Here is a 14,833-nt window from a genome sequence, read left to right on the forward strand (position 1 = left end):
GAGCCTCGCTTCCCATTCATCATCAGTTTTCGTGCTGTTCTAGGTTAACCRTCCTTTGCCAGTAGATACGAGGAGTCGATAGGCAGCAGTTGGGCAAGGGAAAAAGGCAAAGCCGGGGAGAGCAGAAGAGAAGGGCTGCAGCCAGCTGCTCGGCCTGTGTCGCGGTTGAGGCCGCGCTTCGGCTACGGGTCGAGTTTGAAAGCTTGTGCGCGGCGGGTGGTTGTTCGGGGCTGCGCGTCAGGAGAGCTAGCAGCCTTCGTGTACCTGCGCCAAGCCTCAATTTTTGGAGCATTTGRAACGCCGCAGGCGAGCGCGGACAGGCCGCGGTCGTTTCTCCGGGGTCGTTTCTCCTGCGGGGGTGACGCGCAGGGGCAGCCCAGCCGCGGCGGCGCTGGTCGCGGCTTTGTCGGCAGCCGGAGGAGTCCCTGCGTCGAGGCCCACTGGGCGCGTTTAAAAAGACCTTTACGAAGATTGGCTTTGAGTTTTGTTTGGAGAAATAACTTTTCAGTGACGTGCACTGCTGCTTTTTTGGGGTGGGAAGATGAATGCTTAAGTTCATCTCGGGTGCAGCTCCCGTCGCGCGGGGAGATAGCGTCAGGGAACGACTCCAGCCCGCGGTCAAAGCACGGCGTCACCGCTCCCGTCAGCCTGAAGGGCTGAACCGGCGCTCGGAGCAAAGGGCTCTCTGCGGCGTGTCGTGAAGACTGGAAGCGAGGAGAGCAGAGAGAAAACGCTGGAGCGAGGCACCTTTCTCTGCGCTCTTTCTCCCTGGTACAGCACTGCCTGTGTCAGAGGGACCGTCACTGGTCAGCTCCRAGCAGGTGCTGGTGGGGAGGTACCCACCGCCACCACCCCCCCAAAGTGGGGGACTCCAGATTCTGCTCTTAGCTTCAAATCTAGAAGATTTCCCCAGAAACCAGCTGAAAATAAAGTGGCAAACTTAAATAGTAACGAAAGATCAAAATCGCACCRTGTGAAGTTATCGCTGTTTCAGTTCATTTGATGGCCTGTTTCAGACCAAGACTGACGATTAAAAAAAAAAAAAGCTACTGTATAAAATAATAGCTCCCTAAAAATAAAGCAGGAACCAAGCAAGAACCATGTCCCAGGTTGCTTATACAGGCAAAACTCTCAACCGGGGGGGGGGGGGGGAGAGAAAAAAAAGTAGTTTGACTTGCAGGATTTACACCTGATAGCTGCTTCTAGTAATCAGAGAAACTTAGGTGGAGTAATCAAAATTTAGAAAGGCTGTATTGTTAATCTTAAGAATTATTATTCCCTCCCTTGCTGGAGAAGTGGCTCTATCTTTCTGGGTCTCTGGATGGCCGTCGTCTTGTTGTGAACGGCTGCAAATGATCAAGGGACAGAGAGAGAAACCATAAATTTCCGTATAGCTGGATATGCATGAAAATAATTAGGTTCCCCAAAAGTAAAGGTTTTGTAAGGATTCTGTTGTAAGGGCTGTTTTCTCCACTTTATTAGCAGTGGTGTCCGGAAACGCTGATACTTTAGAAGAACAAGACACAAATTATTAACTGGCAAAGGTGTGAAGTAATTTGGGGGATTACTTGGAGCATCCTCTGAAGGGGACAAAACACGCATTTTGAGCTGGTGTGTGCTACTGCTGCATCTTTACAGCATCCCCGGTGGAGAACCTGTGCCCGAAACAAAGTAACTTAGCAGCAAACTAGCTGAATTCCCTTTGTAAATGGTAGTAAACAAACTGCTGCTCAGAAGAGATTTCCCTGGCACGTGCTCCAGGCACATTTCTTTCCTTAGAGTTCACCCAGGAATGCTCAGCAAGTGTCAAATATCCAGAGATTATTTCTTTGAAAGACCCATCTGTGAAAGCAGAAGAAATCAAAAACATAACTATAGATTAAACACGTGTGTGCGTGTGTAAATATATATATATATATATGCATACACACACACACACGAAGATACAGGTATTCCCATATGTATGACTATATGCACACACAAAGTAACGTAGTAAGAAAATAATCAGGCTCCTTGGAGTCCTGGGCCTGCAGTGACCCGGGACCATTTCTAGCCCTGCTTTGCTTTCCCTGAGCTGGAGTATTGCCCTTGCAGTGCCCTGTCCATGTCCTGAACGTGGGGGTAGGAAAGCTGTTGAGGGAATCGCAGAGCAGCCAGGGATCTTGGGAGGAGACCTACCCTTTTTGGTGTTCCCAAGGCACGCTCTGCCCAATTTTTTGCTCTATTAGTGATCTTGTTGACTGCAATGCAGACCAACCTAAGCCTGAAAGTGTGAAATGCTGGCCTCTGTTATGTTTTATGGTAATTTCATCACTGACCTCAGCAGGGCCATGAATTCTTCTGCAACATTACATACGCTAAAAAGGCAAAAAAGTTTTAAGTAATGTAAAACAAGTAAGACCAAGTCTAATCTTTGAGTATCTACTGAATGCARAGGTCCATTTCATTAGGGATTACTTTTATTGTTCCTGTTCCATCTTGCAGCTGATTTTTCTCAAATATTTCATTGCTTGTAACTACCATTTTAATTTTAACTGGTGAAATTAGCAAAAAGAATTGCAACTGAAGTGCATTGTAGAAGGCCATTCACCCATATAACAATAAAAAAAATAAAGCAATATATTTATTTTATGGTCCCAATAACTGTTCTCTATCTTTACAAGTCAATACAGTTTTAAACATTGGTTGCTTTAATCTGGAAATAAAGATATCTAACTCGCTCAGAATAGCCATTAACGACAYGACAGAGCACACAAGGGCAGAGCGCGTGCTGGGGGGAGGTTAAGGTGGATGTTGGTAGACCTGAATTGCACGGTTGAGCTTGGTTAAGATTTCTGTGGTGTTACGTCTCGCTGGTGTTTTTTCAAGGGTTGGAGAACCTGCGACATATTTTAGGGTTGGCTGTTTATTTTCCCTGCCTTGTTTTTTATGTGCTGAAATATTGTAGTGAAAATAGCTGGGTGGGGTGCAACGACTGCTTTCAAAGACCTTCCTTTGAAAGCTTTTTTTTTTTTCTTTTTGCTTGCCGGCGCTCGGTGGTCAACACCCGTCTCCTGCCCTGCGCTCTCACATCGTTCCTCTCCATGAAGGCCCCCAAGCACCTCCCTGCCAGGGTCCGTGCCACCGCTACACCGGCGGCCCGCAAGTCTCACCCTGAAGAAGCGCTGGCCCCGGGTGCCACAGATATTAACSTCAGTGGGTATTGCCTGCGTTGCAACACAGCATGAGACCATAAAAATCGGGATTCGTCGACAGCTTTCGGCATTGCTCTTTCAAACGTTTACAGCTGAGCGTGCTTGCGGCCGAAGCGCTCGGGGTAGGCAGGCGTACTGGCGATGCTGCGGTCACGCAACGGCAATATTTGTCCCTTAGGCTTGAAATAGCTCTTAATTTAAAGGTTGTCCTCATTTACCTGCAATTGCTCCATCTCGATCTAACGAACGCTCCTTGTGGTTTGGTATTACGGGCTGGGATGTCGTCAGTGCCCCGTATGAAAAATGAGGCTGGTTTTGAGTTTGAGTTTGACTTTTGGGCCCTGCAGGCCCACGAGTTGCACTTCGCTCTCCTTCAGCTTCAACCGGCTGCCGAAGAGATAAAGCACAGCTTTTGGTATGTGTTTTGTAGAGTAGGTAAATAGTTGGGTTATCTGAAAGCAGATCTTAGCAATACCTGCAGAGCTTCTGAGCAACAGTCGGTATGGCCCTCTAGATTAGCTGTCAAAATTGACTGATTGCTACAAGTAATGCCGCCAGATAGCAATCTGCAATGTCTCAGAGCAACACAGCCCTGATACAGATCTCGTGTTGTGCCTTGTACCCGTGGCCTGGCCCTAGCGGGGTGATCCCACCTTGAGCTCTGCTATAGATAAGTTTGAATGTGTAAGTGAAGAGCACTTAYGGAGAAAAAAAAGTTATACGCTTACCACCAAAAAGAAAACATTGCTGGTTGAAAGCCTGTACGTTTGAGATRGGTGTTGTGTGCTATGTTTTTTAGGGCAACCAACGTTGAAGTAGTCTTTTTCTGTCATATTGTTAAGAGGCTTTTTTGGTCAACAAATTGTGAAGCATGCTGCATCTTGACTGAGCAGAGGGGCACAAACCCAATCTTGGGAAGGAAGTCCGAGTTCAAATACTCAGTGAAACCTCAGTTGGAGGAGCTGCTGGGCTGCTCTTTCTCTCCAAATCTCCTTTGTAATTGAGAAGACAAAGGTTGTGGTTCCATCCACTGACATGTTGGCTGCTGCCCTGTGGGATGATCCTGAGCATCCCTTCCTACCCCCTCCTATGGCTGGCACTGGACTTGCTGGACCAATTTGTTGGACCAATGTTCTCAGCCATGCTGGGCCCCTGGATGGCTCCCTGAGCTTTAGCCCTAACACACAGGAAGGGGTTGAAAAGACAGAAAAGGAAGTGCCCTAATCTGCCTTAAGTGCTYATCAGACAGCAGCCTAACAACTTCTCTGAAGGCCAGGGGCCTGCCCTGGGAACCCCATGTTCGGTGCATCTGCCAAAGTACCGGGCTCATGCCGCTGTGGTGGCTGAAGGTTGAGCTGTGCTTACAGCATTGTAAAATAATCCAAGACCAGATTAATGGCTGCTGAAATCTTAAAACTTATCTTTCCAGTTCAAGTTACTCATAAAACTGGAGAGAAAATGGTAGAACATAAATCCTGTTGACATTGTTTTGCTTAATATGATTAAATTTACCAGACTCTGGTGACATAGGATGAACCTTAGTGCTTTAAAAAGATATATTTCCAGTGCTCCAGCAGTGTCAGTAAGATTCTCGATACCAAACTCCCAAAATATTATTAGTTGCTTTGACAGGTTTAGTATTTGCAGTGATGCTTCAAATTGCAAATGCAACAAGATTTTATCATAATAGCTGCATAAAATGTAAGATGCTAGTCATATAAGCATGTAAAAAAAATAAARTGTAATGCTTTTTGTCCCAGCAAACATATTTTTCAGAAATGTATGCCAGGAATTTTCATTAAAACAAATAAAATACAAATCTAGTAACACTCAGTTATCAAGATGATATATACCATCAGAACCTCAGAAGCTGGAGAAGTTACAATTTTGCACATAGTTTCAAAGTTCATAAGAATTTAATCCTCTCTAAGTAATTGCTGTGTTCTTCTTTCAAGAAAGCACATGAATGTCTGTGCTACTGTCAGCTGTAGTGGTCYGAGGGGTGACGTGGGACATAAATATGCTCAGCTTAAATAAACCAAAACCTTTTGATATTCTAATTCTTCTGGCTTGTTCCTATATTATTGTGCTAAGTGTCTTTTAAAATGGCCTGTTGAAAACAAAAATGAAAATGAAATGAAAACAAAAATTCACCGTTAGCTCATCCCTGACCTGTCCCTGAGCCTTTCATATGTCTCACTTTCCTGATGTAGCATGAGTTCTCATTACCTTTAGCCTTTTGTTTTAAATTCAGAGGAAAGAATTGCGTCACCCTGAAATTCTTGTTTTAGCTTGTTCTCGAGGTATGTATTGATATGGCAGTAGGTGCAAATACTAATTGAACTAGCAGTGATTTGTTATTTAGTGAGTATGTGCAGCAAACCTAAGAAATTTCCCAGTCAAACTAAGGAGCAGCTTTACAGGAAGGATATAAGGTATTTCACTTCCTCGTTTTTGTAATGGCCCTTTCTATTAGTATTTTTTCACATTGCCTTCAAACTCTCATTTCCTCTATTAATGACATCCCAGTTTTGGTGTAGGGTGTTTTTTGTGTATATTGGGTACCACATCCTAATGTGCGGCAATGCTTGCTTTAGCACTTAACAGTTATGAGCACTACACACGTTTTCAAATCATCTTTTCCCACTGTCCAAGATGAACTCTTGTATTTTCACTGGAGAGAGTGCAGGTTTTGGACAGGATCTGTACGTACCATGTATGGGTTTCATTCACAGCTTTCGTATTTTGGCCTGAGTGCCTGGTGAGTGAGTAAACTGCTGTTCGTACCACATCTTATTTACTGATGGTCACATTTTTTACATTTTTTTTTTTACTTAAACTGGGGGGGCTGTTAAAAGCCCAGTACACCATCTGGAATGAACTGCTTGTAAGGCAGAATGGTTACAGAACCGCGTGAGGGTTTCTTACGGGAATTTTAAGGCTAGGTAAGCAGGACTGCTGGCTACTTGGTGTATATTTAAGCACATCCCCTGTGGCTGTCAAGCAGGATGGTCTGAGATGGCTATAGAGTGCCTCAAAGTGAATGTGACTCCTTTTTAGGTTTCATGCTGTTTTAAATCATGTAAGTATTTGCCAAGCAGCAGGTAAAGTAAAACATAGCAAACACGTGGCAAAAAATGAATTTGCTAGTTTGAAATAAACTTTTTTGCTACGTAAGATAGTATAACTTGTTAAAATATTTTCAATGAATTTTTACTGATTTTAATTGGAAAATGTTTTCTAAGTGTCCAGTTACTTTTGTCATTTGCTTCATGCATACAGTAAAATATTTTCTTAATTTTTCATCCATAGAATATACTTTTCTTGTTCTGCAAGTTAGCATTTTAAGCTTTACCTCTAAACCATTTGAAATGAGTATTTACTACAGAGATTGCATGTGACAGCTTAATTAACTGTGGATTCTTGACCTTTAACGTACTGGAGCTAGAAACATTTAATAACCAGCCATTGGATATACAGTAATATGCTTGTTGTTTTACTAGCTTGCATACATGGCAGTTTAAAGCAAAGTCCAAGGGTCACCAAAATAATGAAGTAAACCGAAGTGAATCAATCTGAACTGCGTAATTCAAAATGTTTTATATATATGTCGTACAGTATAGTTGTATGAGGAAAGCTTCCAGGTTTCACATAAACTGTTTTCATGCAGGATGCGAATTACAGTTTCACTAAAAACTTCAGTGATTTGGAGCCTGCAAAGTGGGAGTGTAATTCAGTGCAATTACCGTGCTGGCAGTTCAGTGCGCAGTCCTAGATGAGCAAGCGTATACACACACAACTTAAACCAAACATCAGCTCACACGGACCTGTTCAGAGCAACGAAACCGTGAATCAAAGGTTGCAGTCTCTGGTGTGATGCAGTGCAAGTCGGTCACGTGAGTTTAAAGGAGGCCACCGATGCCCTTGGCCGAAGAGAGGATCCCTCAAGCTACTGTCCGGGATTGCTTCAGTCTGCATAAGTSTAGGGTCTCCTCCAAGCTCCGTGTTGCTGTGGCGCTGGGTGCCAGGTTGACATACTCCAAGCCTCCGTGATAGTTTTGCCAGGCCACTTGCAAATAACTATGGGGGTGCAGGTTCTGCTGATAACAATGATGCACATGGCGTTTTCAGTAAGGGGTGAGAGAGGCTTCTTCAAGCTGGATTAGGATCTTAACTGTGAGCGAGTAATACCTTAGTTTGCAGACATTCCCATCGAGTTCAGTAAAGTTGTGTTGCAAGGGGCTGTTAGAGATGAGTAAGAGGATAAGAATCTGACTCCTGTTCTGTTCAGGGCATTCCTGAAACCTTTCAAATGCATTTGACTGGTGGAATTATGGGCTTTGCTCAAGTGTGTGGGTGTGACTGTTGGACCGGCTTGTTGTTTGGGCTGTTGGGCAAAACACGGAGAGCTTTAGCTCCTGAAAGGTTGGGAGCTTCCCCTGAAACTGCAAATACTTGCTAATTGTTTGTCCTCTTTGCTCACATGCAATGGCCCATAAAGTCTATTTTCAGAATCCAAACTAAACACGGGCAGGAGTGAGAGGGAAATCGTGTAAACAGTCTTTCTAGGGGTATAGTGAGGTACTTGTACTCTGTGGTCTGCGAACTGCCTTGCTCGTCCTTAACTCTTCCATTTCCTTTGGCTTATGCATGCACAAGCGCTACAGGCCCAAAGCGTCGCCAGAAAACCTTGTGAAAATGTTTGCTGGGATGTTGGGACTTGCTTCTGCTTCCCTTCAAACCTGCAAACCACCCTCTGCAGAGCTGAGTCCTGAGCGGAGCCACCMGGCCGGACCCCGAGCTGGGTCACTCCGTTGATAGCAGAGATTTGAGCCTTTCCGTCCCTTCCCCGTTGTTTTGCGGGGAGCAGTAGTCATGGCACAGTTGCAGCGCGCCGGTGCGCGTGGCCGAGCGGCGTCTCGTCCTGCCGGCTCCTGGGGTCCGGGTTTGGAGGAACGCRCAGGAGTCTGCCGGGCAGCATCTCCAGGCGTCGCGTTCACGTACGGGCAGCTTGATTTGTAGTGGTTTTCTCCATTCTTCCCTCCTCTGCRTTTTAAAAGTGTCGCTGAGGCTCAGGCGAGCAGGGTTCGGGCTTCTGCTTGCGTCATTTTCTCCAAGCAGTGACGCACGCGCGTGCTCTTTTTTTGCCACAGAAGTGGGTGGTTTATAGGCTGGGAGGGAATGATTCATAAATTAGCTAGAGCCTGTGCCTTTCCTCTATTACCCTAATGATGTGTGACCAGGATTYGGTGTAAACCTTTCTTGCAGGCTTTCAAGCAAGCAGGCTGGTGAGCGGTTACGTTTTTGCTCCCTAGCTGCACCTCGTCAACCCTTGTCCGGGCTGAAATGCTAATCCGGCAYGTAAGACGGGGGCAGTAGCTGCAGAGGGGCTCAACGGCCCGCAAGGGGAAACCGTGAAAATGCTACGCTTTGCAGCACCCCGTCCCTCGACTGACTGCAGTTTTTGGAGGCTTCTGCAAGCGAGATGAATAAGTGCAGGCGGACAGTCTTGGAAAGCAAGCAAGCAGAGCGGCCCGTCCGCCTTGGGAAGCGCAGCGGCTTGCGGCGCGGGGCTGGGAAGGGGGGGCGGCGCGAGCGCGCGTGCGCTTGGCCGGCTGCAGTACGGCTGCAGCTTTGGCGTGCGCGGAGCTAGGGAGGGAAAGAGGAAAAACTGAGGTGCAGGAAACCACGTGGGGAAATGCTTGACAAGCRCGTTGTTTGTTTGTTTAACACGATAACGCGCGAGCAAGTCGGTCTAAAAGCAAGCAGGCAGGGCTGGCTGTCAGATCGGAGCACACGCTTGCGCGGCGTGGGGCGGACGCTGCCGCTTTGCAGGGAGAACGGGCACTCCAGCGAGGAGCAGGGCTGAGGGCAAGCGCCGGCGGTGCGAGGAAACAGCTGCTTTCTGCTCGCAGCCTTAGTTATTAGAAGTCTTGAGCAACCCATGGTTCATAAAGCCAGCTTGTCTCATTAGCCACTCTCCACAATCATATTTGTAGTGGTTAGCAAAGCTAAATGTTTTTCTTTGTGGCTTGAGTGGCGTCATGAAAGCCCCTCTTCTTATGCAACCCATTTTTACTGCATGCATTGCGACACAGCTTTGGCCCTGGTACCCAAATCTTTGCATTTCGGTGAAGAGGGATTGGATTTTCTGTTGCCCGAGTTGGTTCTAATGTGACAATTGCGGGCTCTAGATTTAGACCAGAGCTCAAACGTTTGTGGTTGAGGTTAAATTTTCCAAGCTGCAATTGGAAATTCTCATAAATATTGCTTTTTGTTCTTTTTGGTTTTGTTTTGTTTCTAATCTTTGATTTCATTGGTAGAATTAGAAACCGAGAATTGTTCCCAGACTGGAATCCTTGTAGGCACAGCACAGAAATATTTTCTTTTGAGAGAAAGRAGGACTTTTGAGGGAAATACCAGTGCAAGGAGTTCACCTGGCTCTCCCGTTCGCTGCATCTGGCCCAGGATGACCCTGGGGGTTTCCGACCCTCATGAACATAAGTGTAATGACTCGTAGTTATCAGAGAGAAGCCCAGATAGATCGTAAGCATAAGGAGTCAGTGTTACCTAGGGAACACCTGATCCTTGCRTGTGAGGTTGGTGTTCGCTTTAGCAATGCCCCTGAAGTCATTCGCCAAGCGCAATCCCGCTGCTAGGTACCCGAGCGGGCGTTTGCCTCCGCCTGTGCGTACCTCGTGCAGCAGACACCATGTGAGAATACGTTCACCTCCGGCAAAATAATTGTGAAAGTAGGTTGTGGTGGGGTCACCGTGGATCTCGAGAAGATACCATAGGCATTTATGAGGCCTGGTGCTGTTGGCAGCACACCCGGTAGGAACACCCGCCCTCTTACCTGTCGACTCCCGAAGCCCGTGCCCAGCTGTGGGTGTCCACGCYGTCCTGTAAAGTACGTGGAAGTGTCTGCCCCAGCAAATAGCGAGGGGTACTGGCGTGCCCATTGCGCGTGGCGCAGAGCAAGGGCCCCGCAGGCGGGTCCTGAGCACCTTCCTCCCGTGGAAGCGGGTGCTGAACTTCAGCGCCAGACCTGGCGTGGGCCCCTGCGGGCACCTTACTGCAGCTCTCCCGATAGCAGCCAGCAAGCGTCCCGGCTTTTCCTCCCTCCTTCTAACTTGTAAAACCATCTGTGGTTTCCCTGCTAGAAGCTTTYGCAGGCTGTCTAGCTCTGCCATAAATGCTCTTCTTCCTCGTTAAAATACATTACTATATATTAATGCTCTTTTTTCTGTTTTATATGGTTTTATATTGTACTAGCTGTACAGGAAGGARCAGCTTCCAGTATTAAGCAGTGTGATTAATATTTGTTGTATTGTGTAGTTTTCCTCACCTTCTTCCCATGAAAGTGCATATTTATTGAAACACCTTGTTTTGCTACAGATTTTTTGTTTTACTTGACTTCTTTCACTGAGGTCTTTTTAAACTTTGTTTTATAGCCTAATTGTTTTATGCTAAGATTGGGAAAAGCAGGTTGTAAGATGCTTCATTTCTAGAAGGCCTTGCAAATGGAGAGCTGCCACTGGTGATTCTAGAAATGAATGTGTGATCACAGCCACAAAAATGGCGAGGTTAATCTTTTCCACATCACCTTCGGTGCTCATCCAGGCTGTGCTGTTTGAGCTGATACAGTGTTTCAGGAGTTTGCCAGGAAAATAAATCTATTRTGCACTGAAATGACTAAAGTGCAAAATCTCAACCAATGCAAATGAAGGTAACTCTTGTATTATCAGCAGAGCTGCATGGGGTAGGAGTAGCTGGATTTTTTAGCACCTTTTAGTGGAAATGGTTCTTCGTGTTCTAAAATGAAAATGTGTTTTGTAAAGCAACAGTATAGTCAGTGAAGATTTTTTTCTTAAACTATCCCATCCCAGTTCCGTCATACRTGTAGTCCTTGCATTTCTTGAGTGTTCAGTTTTGCTTCGTGCTCCTTGGTGGCTTAATTTTGCGTATTTGCTTCATAAAATGTCCTCCCCTATGTTGTTTCCTGTTCTTCTGTCCTCTGTGGAGTCTGGATGAGGCTGGCTCTGTTGGTCATGTTATTCCACTCGAGAAAGGATCTATTTTGATAGACAATGAAGAGATGGGGRCTTAATTAGAATAACTTTGACTAAAGTGATTTCTTGTATGCAACAATATTTTCTTTCCTGTTTTATATTCTTCATGGTCAAAGAAAACTGTTTTTCTAGAGTAGTGTTGGGTTAAGAGCTGAGACAGTTGTATGTACAAACATGGTTTGATCCCCTGTTATTACCTTTATTTYAATACAGGGAACAGCCACTGCAACTCATTTCATCTAGATACAACCATACCCATGGCAGTTGTTGCAGCTTTGAACCAGGGGCACCCTGGGCTGGTGCATTTTTGGCATAAATTAATTTAGATTGGACAGAAGGGATGTAGATATCCCACTGCTTTTCACATATCCCGAAGCCCAGGAATAATGGTTTGCCATTTCGTTTTGAACCTCTGGCCTGAGGCAAATTTTGCTCCCATCACATTAAGCAGAGCCTTGAGGGGGCCCAAAGGTGAACTTCAGGAGAACTGGAGCCCTCTGCAGTTGTAGGAGTCCTTGCAAATTCCCAAAGGAGCAAACAGATGCAGAAGTCCGGTGAAATGATTTAACTCAGCTGACCAAAATGATTCATAGATTTACTCTTGTAAATGCCTCTCTCAAGCTCCGAGTTGCTTTTCAAGAAATGCTTTTTCCTTTCTCTCCCCCTTGCCTCCCAGGAGCAGCTCAGAGAGGAGGAAGGAGAAATCGAGAGACGCCGCGAGATGCAGACGAAGCAAAGAGACCGAAGTGTTTTACGAGCTGGCCCACGAGCTGCCGCTGCCCCACAACATCAGCTCGCACCTGGACAAGGCCTCCATCATGCGCCTGGCCATCAGCTTCTTACGCACGCACAAGCTCTTGTCCTCAGGTGAGGTCTGGCTAGAGGTCACAGAATCACAGGACGGTTGAGGTTGGAAGGGACCTCTGGAGATCATCTAGTCCAATCCCTCTGCTCAAGCAGGGTCGTCTGGAGCATGAGGTCATCCTCGGTGTTAGTTGGTATCAGCACAGTGAAGGCTATGCCTGGTTTTCTCAGAGCATAGGGTCCCAAAGTCAAAACAGGGCACAACCATTGCCGTTGTGGGAATAGAGCTAGATACTAAGCTGCAGGGTTTTTTCACACGTGTGTTTTAATCAGAGGGGAGAAAATCTTGAGCGTTCCTTGTCACGTAACGTCTTCCTTTAGCACAATAACCACTGATGCAGTTCTGCCTAGCTCAAAAAATTCTGAAAACYCTTGAATGGGGTTCATTAAGCTCAGTTACAACGTTTTAAGCTTTCAAGAGTTTAATCAGAATTTGGATGCACTTCTTAGGCTTCCATGCTGACACAAGTAAATCTTGATTTAGCTGGGAAAYGTGTTTGTTCAAGTGCCTTTAAAAGGCAACTTGGAAGTTCTGAACGTCCAACGCTTTGAAAGGACTTGTTGTCCTACACACCAATAATAAGTAGCAGATAGGTCGTCTAAGGCATGGTAGACTCAGATACTAAAGGAAGCAACTTTTAAATACTTGACATGGATGGATTCTGTTTAATTAGAATCTTAATCATTTAGGACTAGTATGAAATGTGAACCAGCATTATTTTCATATTCCGTGAAAACTGATAAAAATTGCAAAATATTCTTATTTTGCAGCTGTGTTTAAGCAATCACTTTGGAAATCTATGGTTTGAGTAGTCTACAGGATTAATGAAAATAACTGGTGATTATGGGAAAACTTTCACATGGTGACTTCTAAGTGTCAAGAATATGTTAACAAAACAATGCCTGAATTATGTGTGAAAGGTAAAGGCAAGATACCGTCTTTTCCCACATTAATGGCAAAACTCCCAATACAGTCACAATTTCATTTCCTTTCTTTCGAAAAGTTGAGTCATACTGTAACAACTGCCTTAATAAATGCTATTAGGAAGTATCTCATTTTGTGGAGGAGTAATGCTGTTGGTTAGTTTGAAATATGACAGATGAATTTCTGCTTCTGTGTGGTGCAGTTTTTCTAGCTTTTTTGGGCTTTGCTAGGACTATTGCATAAAATATGAGCATTTTAATCTTCRCTTATGGAATCCAATTTCTTTAACAATTACTTCTGTAAAAAAGAAAAGGTTATTTGCAAGTGTTTGCAAGTCATCTCTGTTTTCCTAATATAATTAATACTTGGGGGAGCTAACATAAAATAGGTAAATATTCTTAAAAATGCTATATACCAAGCCAATTTGTTAGTTGTTTTCTCATTTGAAAAGCTGAAGCTGTGTTTTTGTGTTTATTTGACATGAGCCAGAGGCTGTCAAAGAATAGGAAAATAAAACTTCTGAATGGCTGTAACAGATGATGGTGTGTGTGTGTGTGTGTGTGTAAAGCTGAAATGAAATAGCTTAACTTGTACACACACATATATATGTATATACACTCACACCTACACACATAAACACATGTATGTATTTATATGTGGTTTTTCTGTGATGGTACTTAAAAGAGAATGCGATTCATGCAGCTAATTTACATTTCTTGAAGCACCACATGCTTGAAGTACTGCCACAACCCAATAGTTAAAAAGGAATCCAGAAATGAAACACTACAGTTGTGACAATTTGTGTTTTAATACTCCAAGTTTTATCTGTGACAGTTATTTGCTTAACTTTAAATCTAGCAGCAAATCTGATCCCTTTCCCCGGTTTAAATATAGATTTGGATTAAGTCCCTTCATTAAAGTTAGTGTTATTATTCAAATGCAGATTTGTYCACAGCTGCATCTTTAGACACTTGAGATGTAGATCAGGATTGCATAATCTTTAATGTTTCCATTTTGGGGGAATTGATCCTGAGATACTTTAAAGGGAACTCTTTTGGAAAAGTTGGATCTTATTTTCCGAAACTGAGAATAGGGTGAAATGATTGTACTCGGGCCAAAAGACTTTGGCCACTAATTATATTCCTCTGGGTATAGCTAACATTTAATTGGCCAGGTTAAACAAGAAGGCTAACGGTTTATTTAGCCCTGAATATTTGAAAGATAATTTTTAAGGTTTAGAATAAAGAGGCAGCGTTAGAGAGAGAACTTTTTTATTGTCGTTGTCAGAATACCACCTTCAGGATATTGTTTGTTCCTCCTTGTGACTGCACTACAGTCACACACTACAGTCACACTTCTGAACAGTCACAGGTGGACCATTGTAGTCCAGGCAAAGTAAATTTGTATCCATTGGRAAACTGTTTCTTGCTGTCTGTAAGGGTGCAAAGTTGAAGCCAGGCATTTCTAAGCAGGCTTCTTGCCCGTGAGCTTTGCTGAACAGAAAAACTGGTTGATAACATTGTCGCACTGTAGTTGCATAGTAAAACTCTAGGGTGTTGTTTTTCTGATCAGTTCATGCGAAAGCAGATTAAAAATGTCTCGGCAGGTCAATGTGGAGATGGGCAGGGGAAGAACCGCTGCGTAGATGCRAGATGAACAACTGCCTTGGCCCGCAGACCCCCTCTTAGCTTTATGTTGCCTTCGTGGAAACGGTTTTGATTATTTGGGCTAGATGCTTAGTGTAAACTGGACTGAAGTGGTAGTATTTGTTCTGTAAT

At 44.6% G+C, this 14,833-nt stretch overlaps 1 protein-coding gene across 2 annotated transcripts in view; it reads left to right on the forward strand.

The window, feature by feature from the left end:
- Nucleotides 1-14,833, forward strand: part of EPAS1 (endothelial PAS domain protein 1) — a 76,428-nt gene that overhangs the window by 29,566 nt on the left and 32,029 nt on the right. For both annotated transcript variants that reach the window (XM_085315872.1, XM_085315871.1), the window contains exon 2: nt 11,943-12,133. In XM_085315872.1, the coding sequence (XP_085171998.1) occupies nt 11,943-12,133 (191 nt within the window). The remainder of the gene's footprint in view (nt 1-11,942; nt 12,134-14,833) is intronic.

This window comes from Rhea americana, unplaced genomic scaffold, assembly GCF_003343005.1.
Source record: "Rhea americana isolate MKP2758 unplaced genomic scaffold, rheAme1 scaffold_44, whole genome shotgun sequence".
NCBI lineage: Eukaryota > Metazoa > Chordata > Aves > Rheiformes > Rheidae > Rhea > Rhea americana.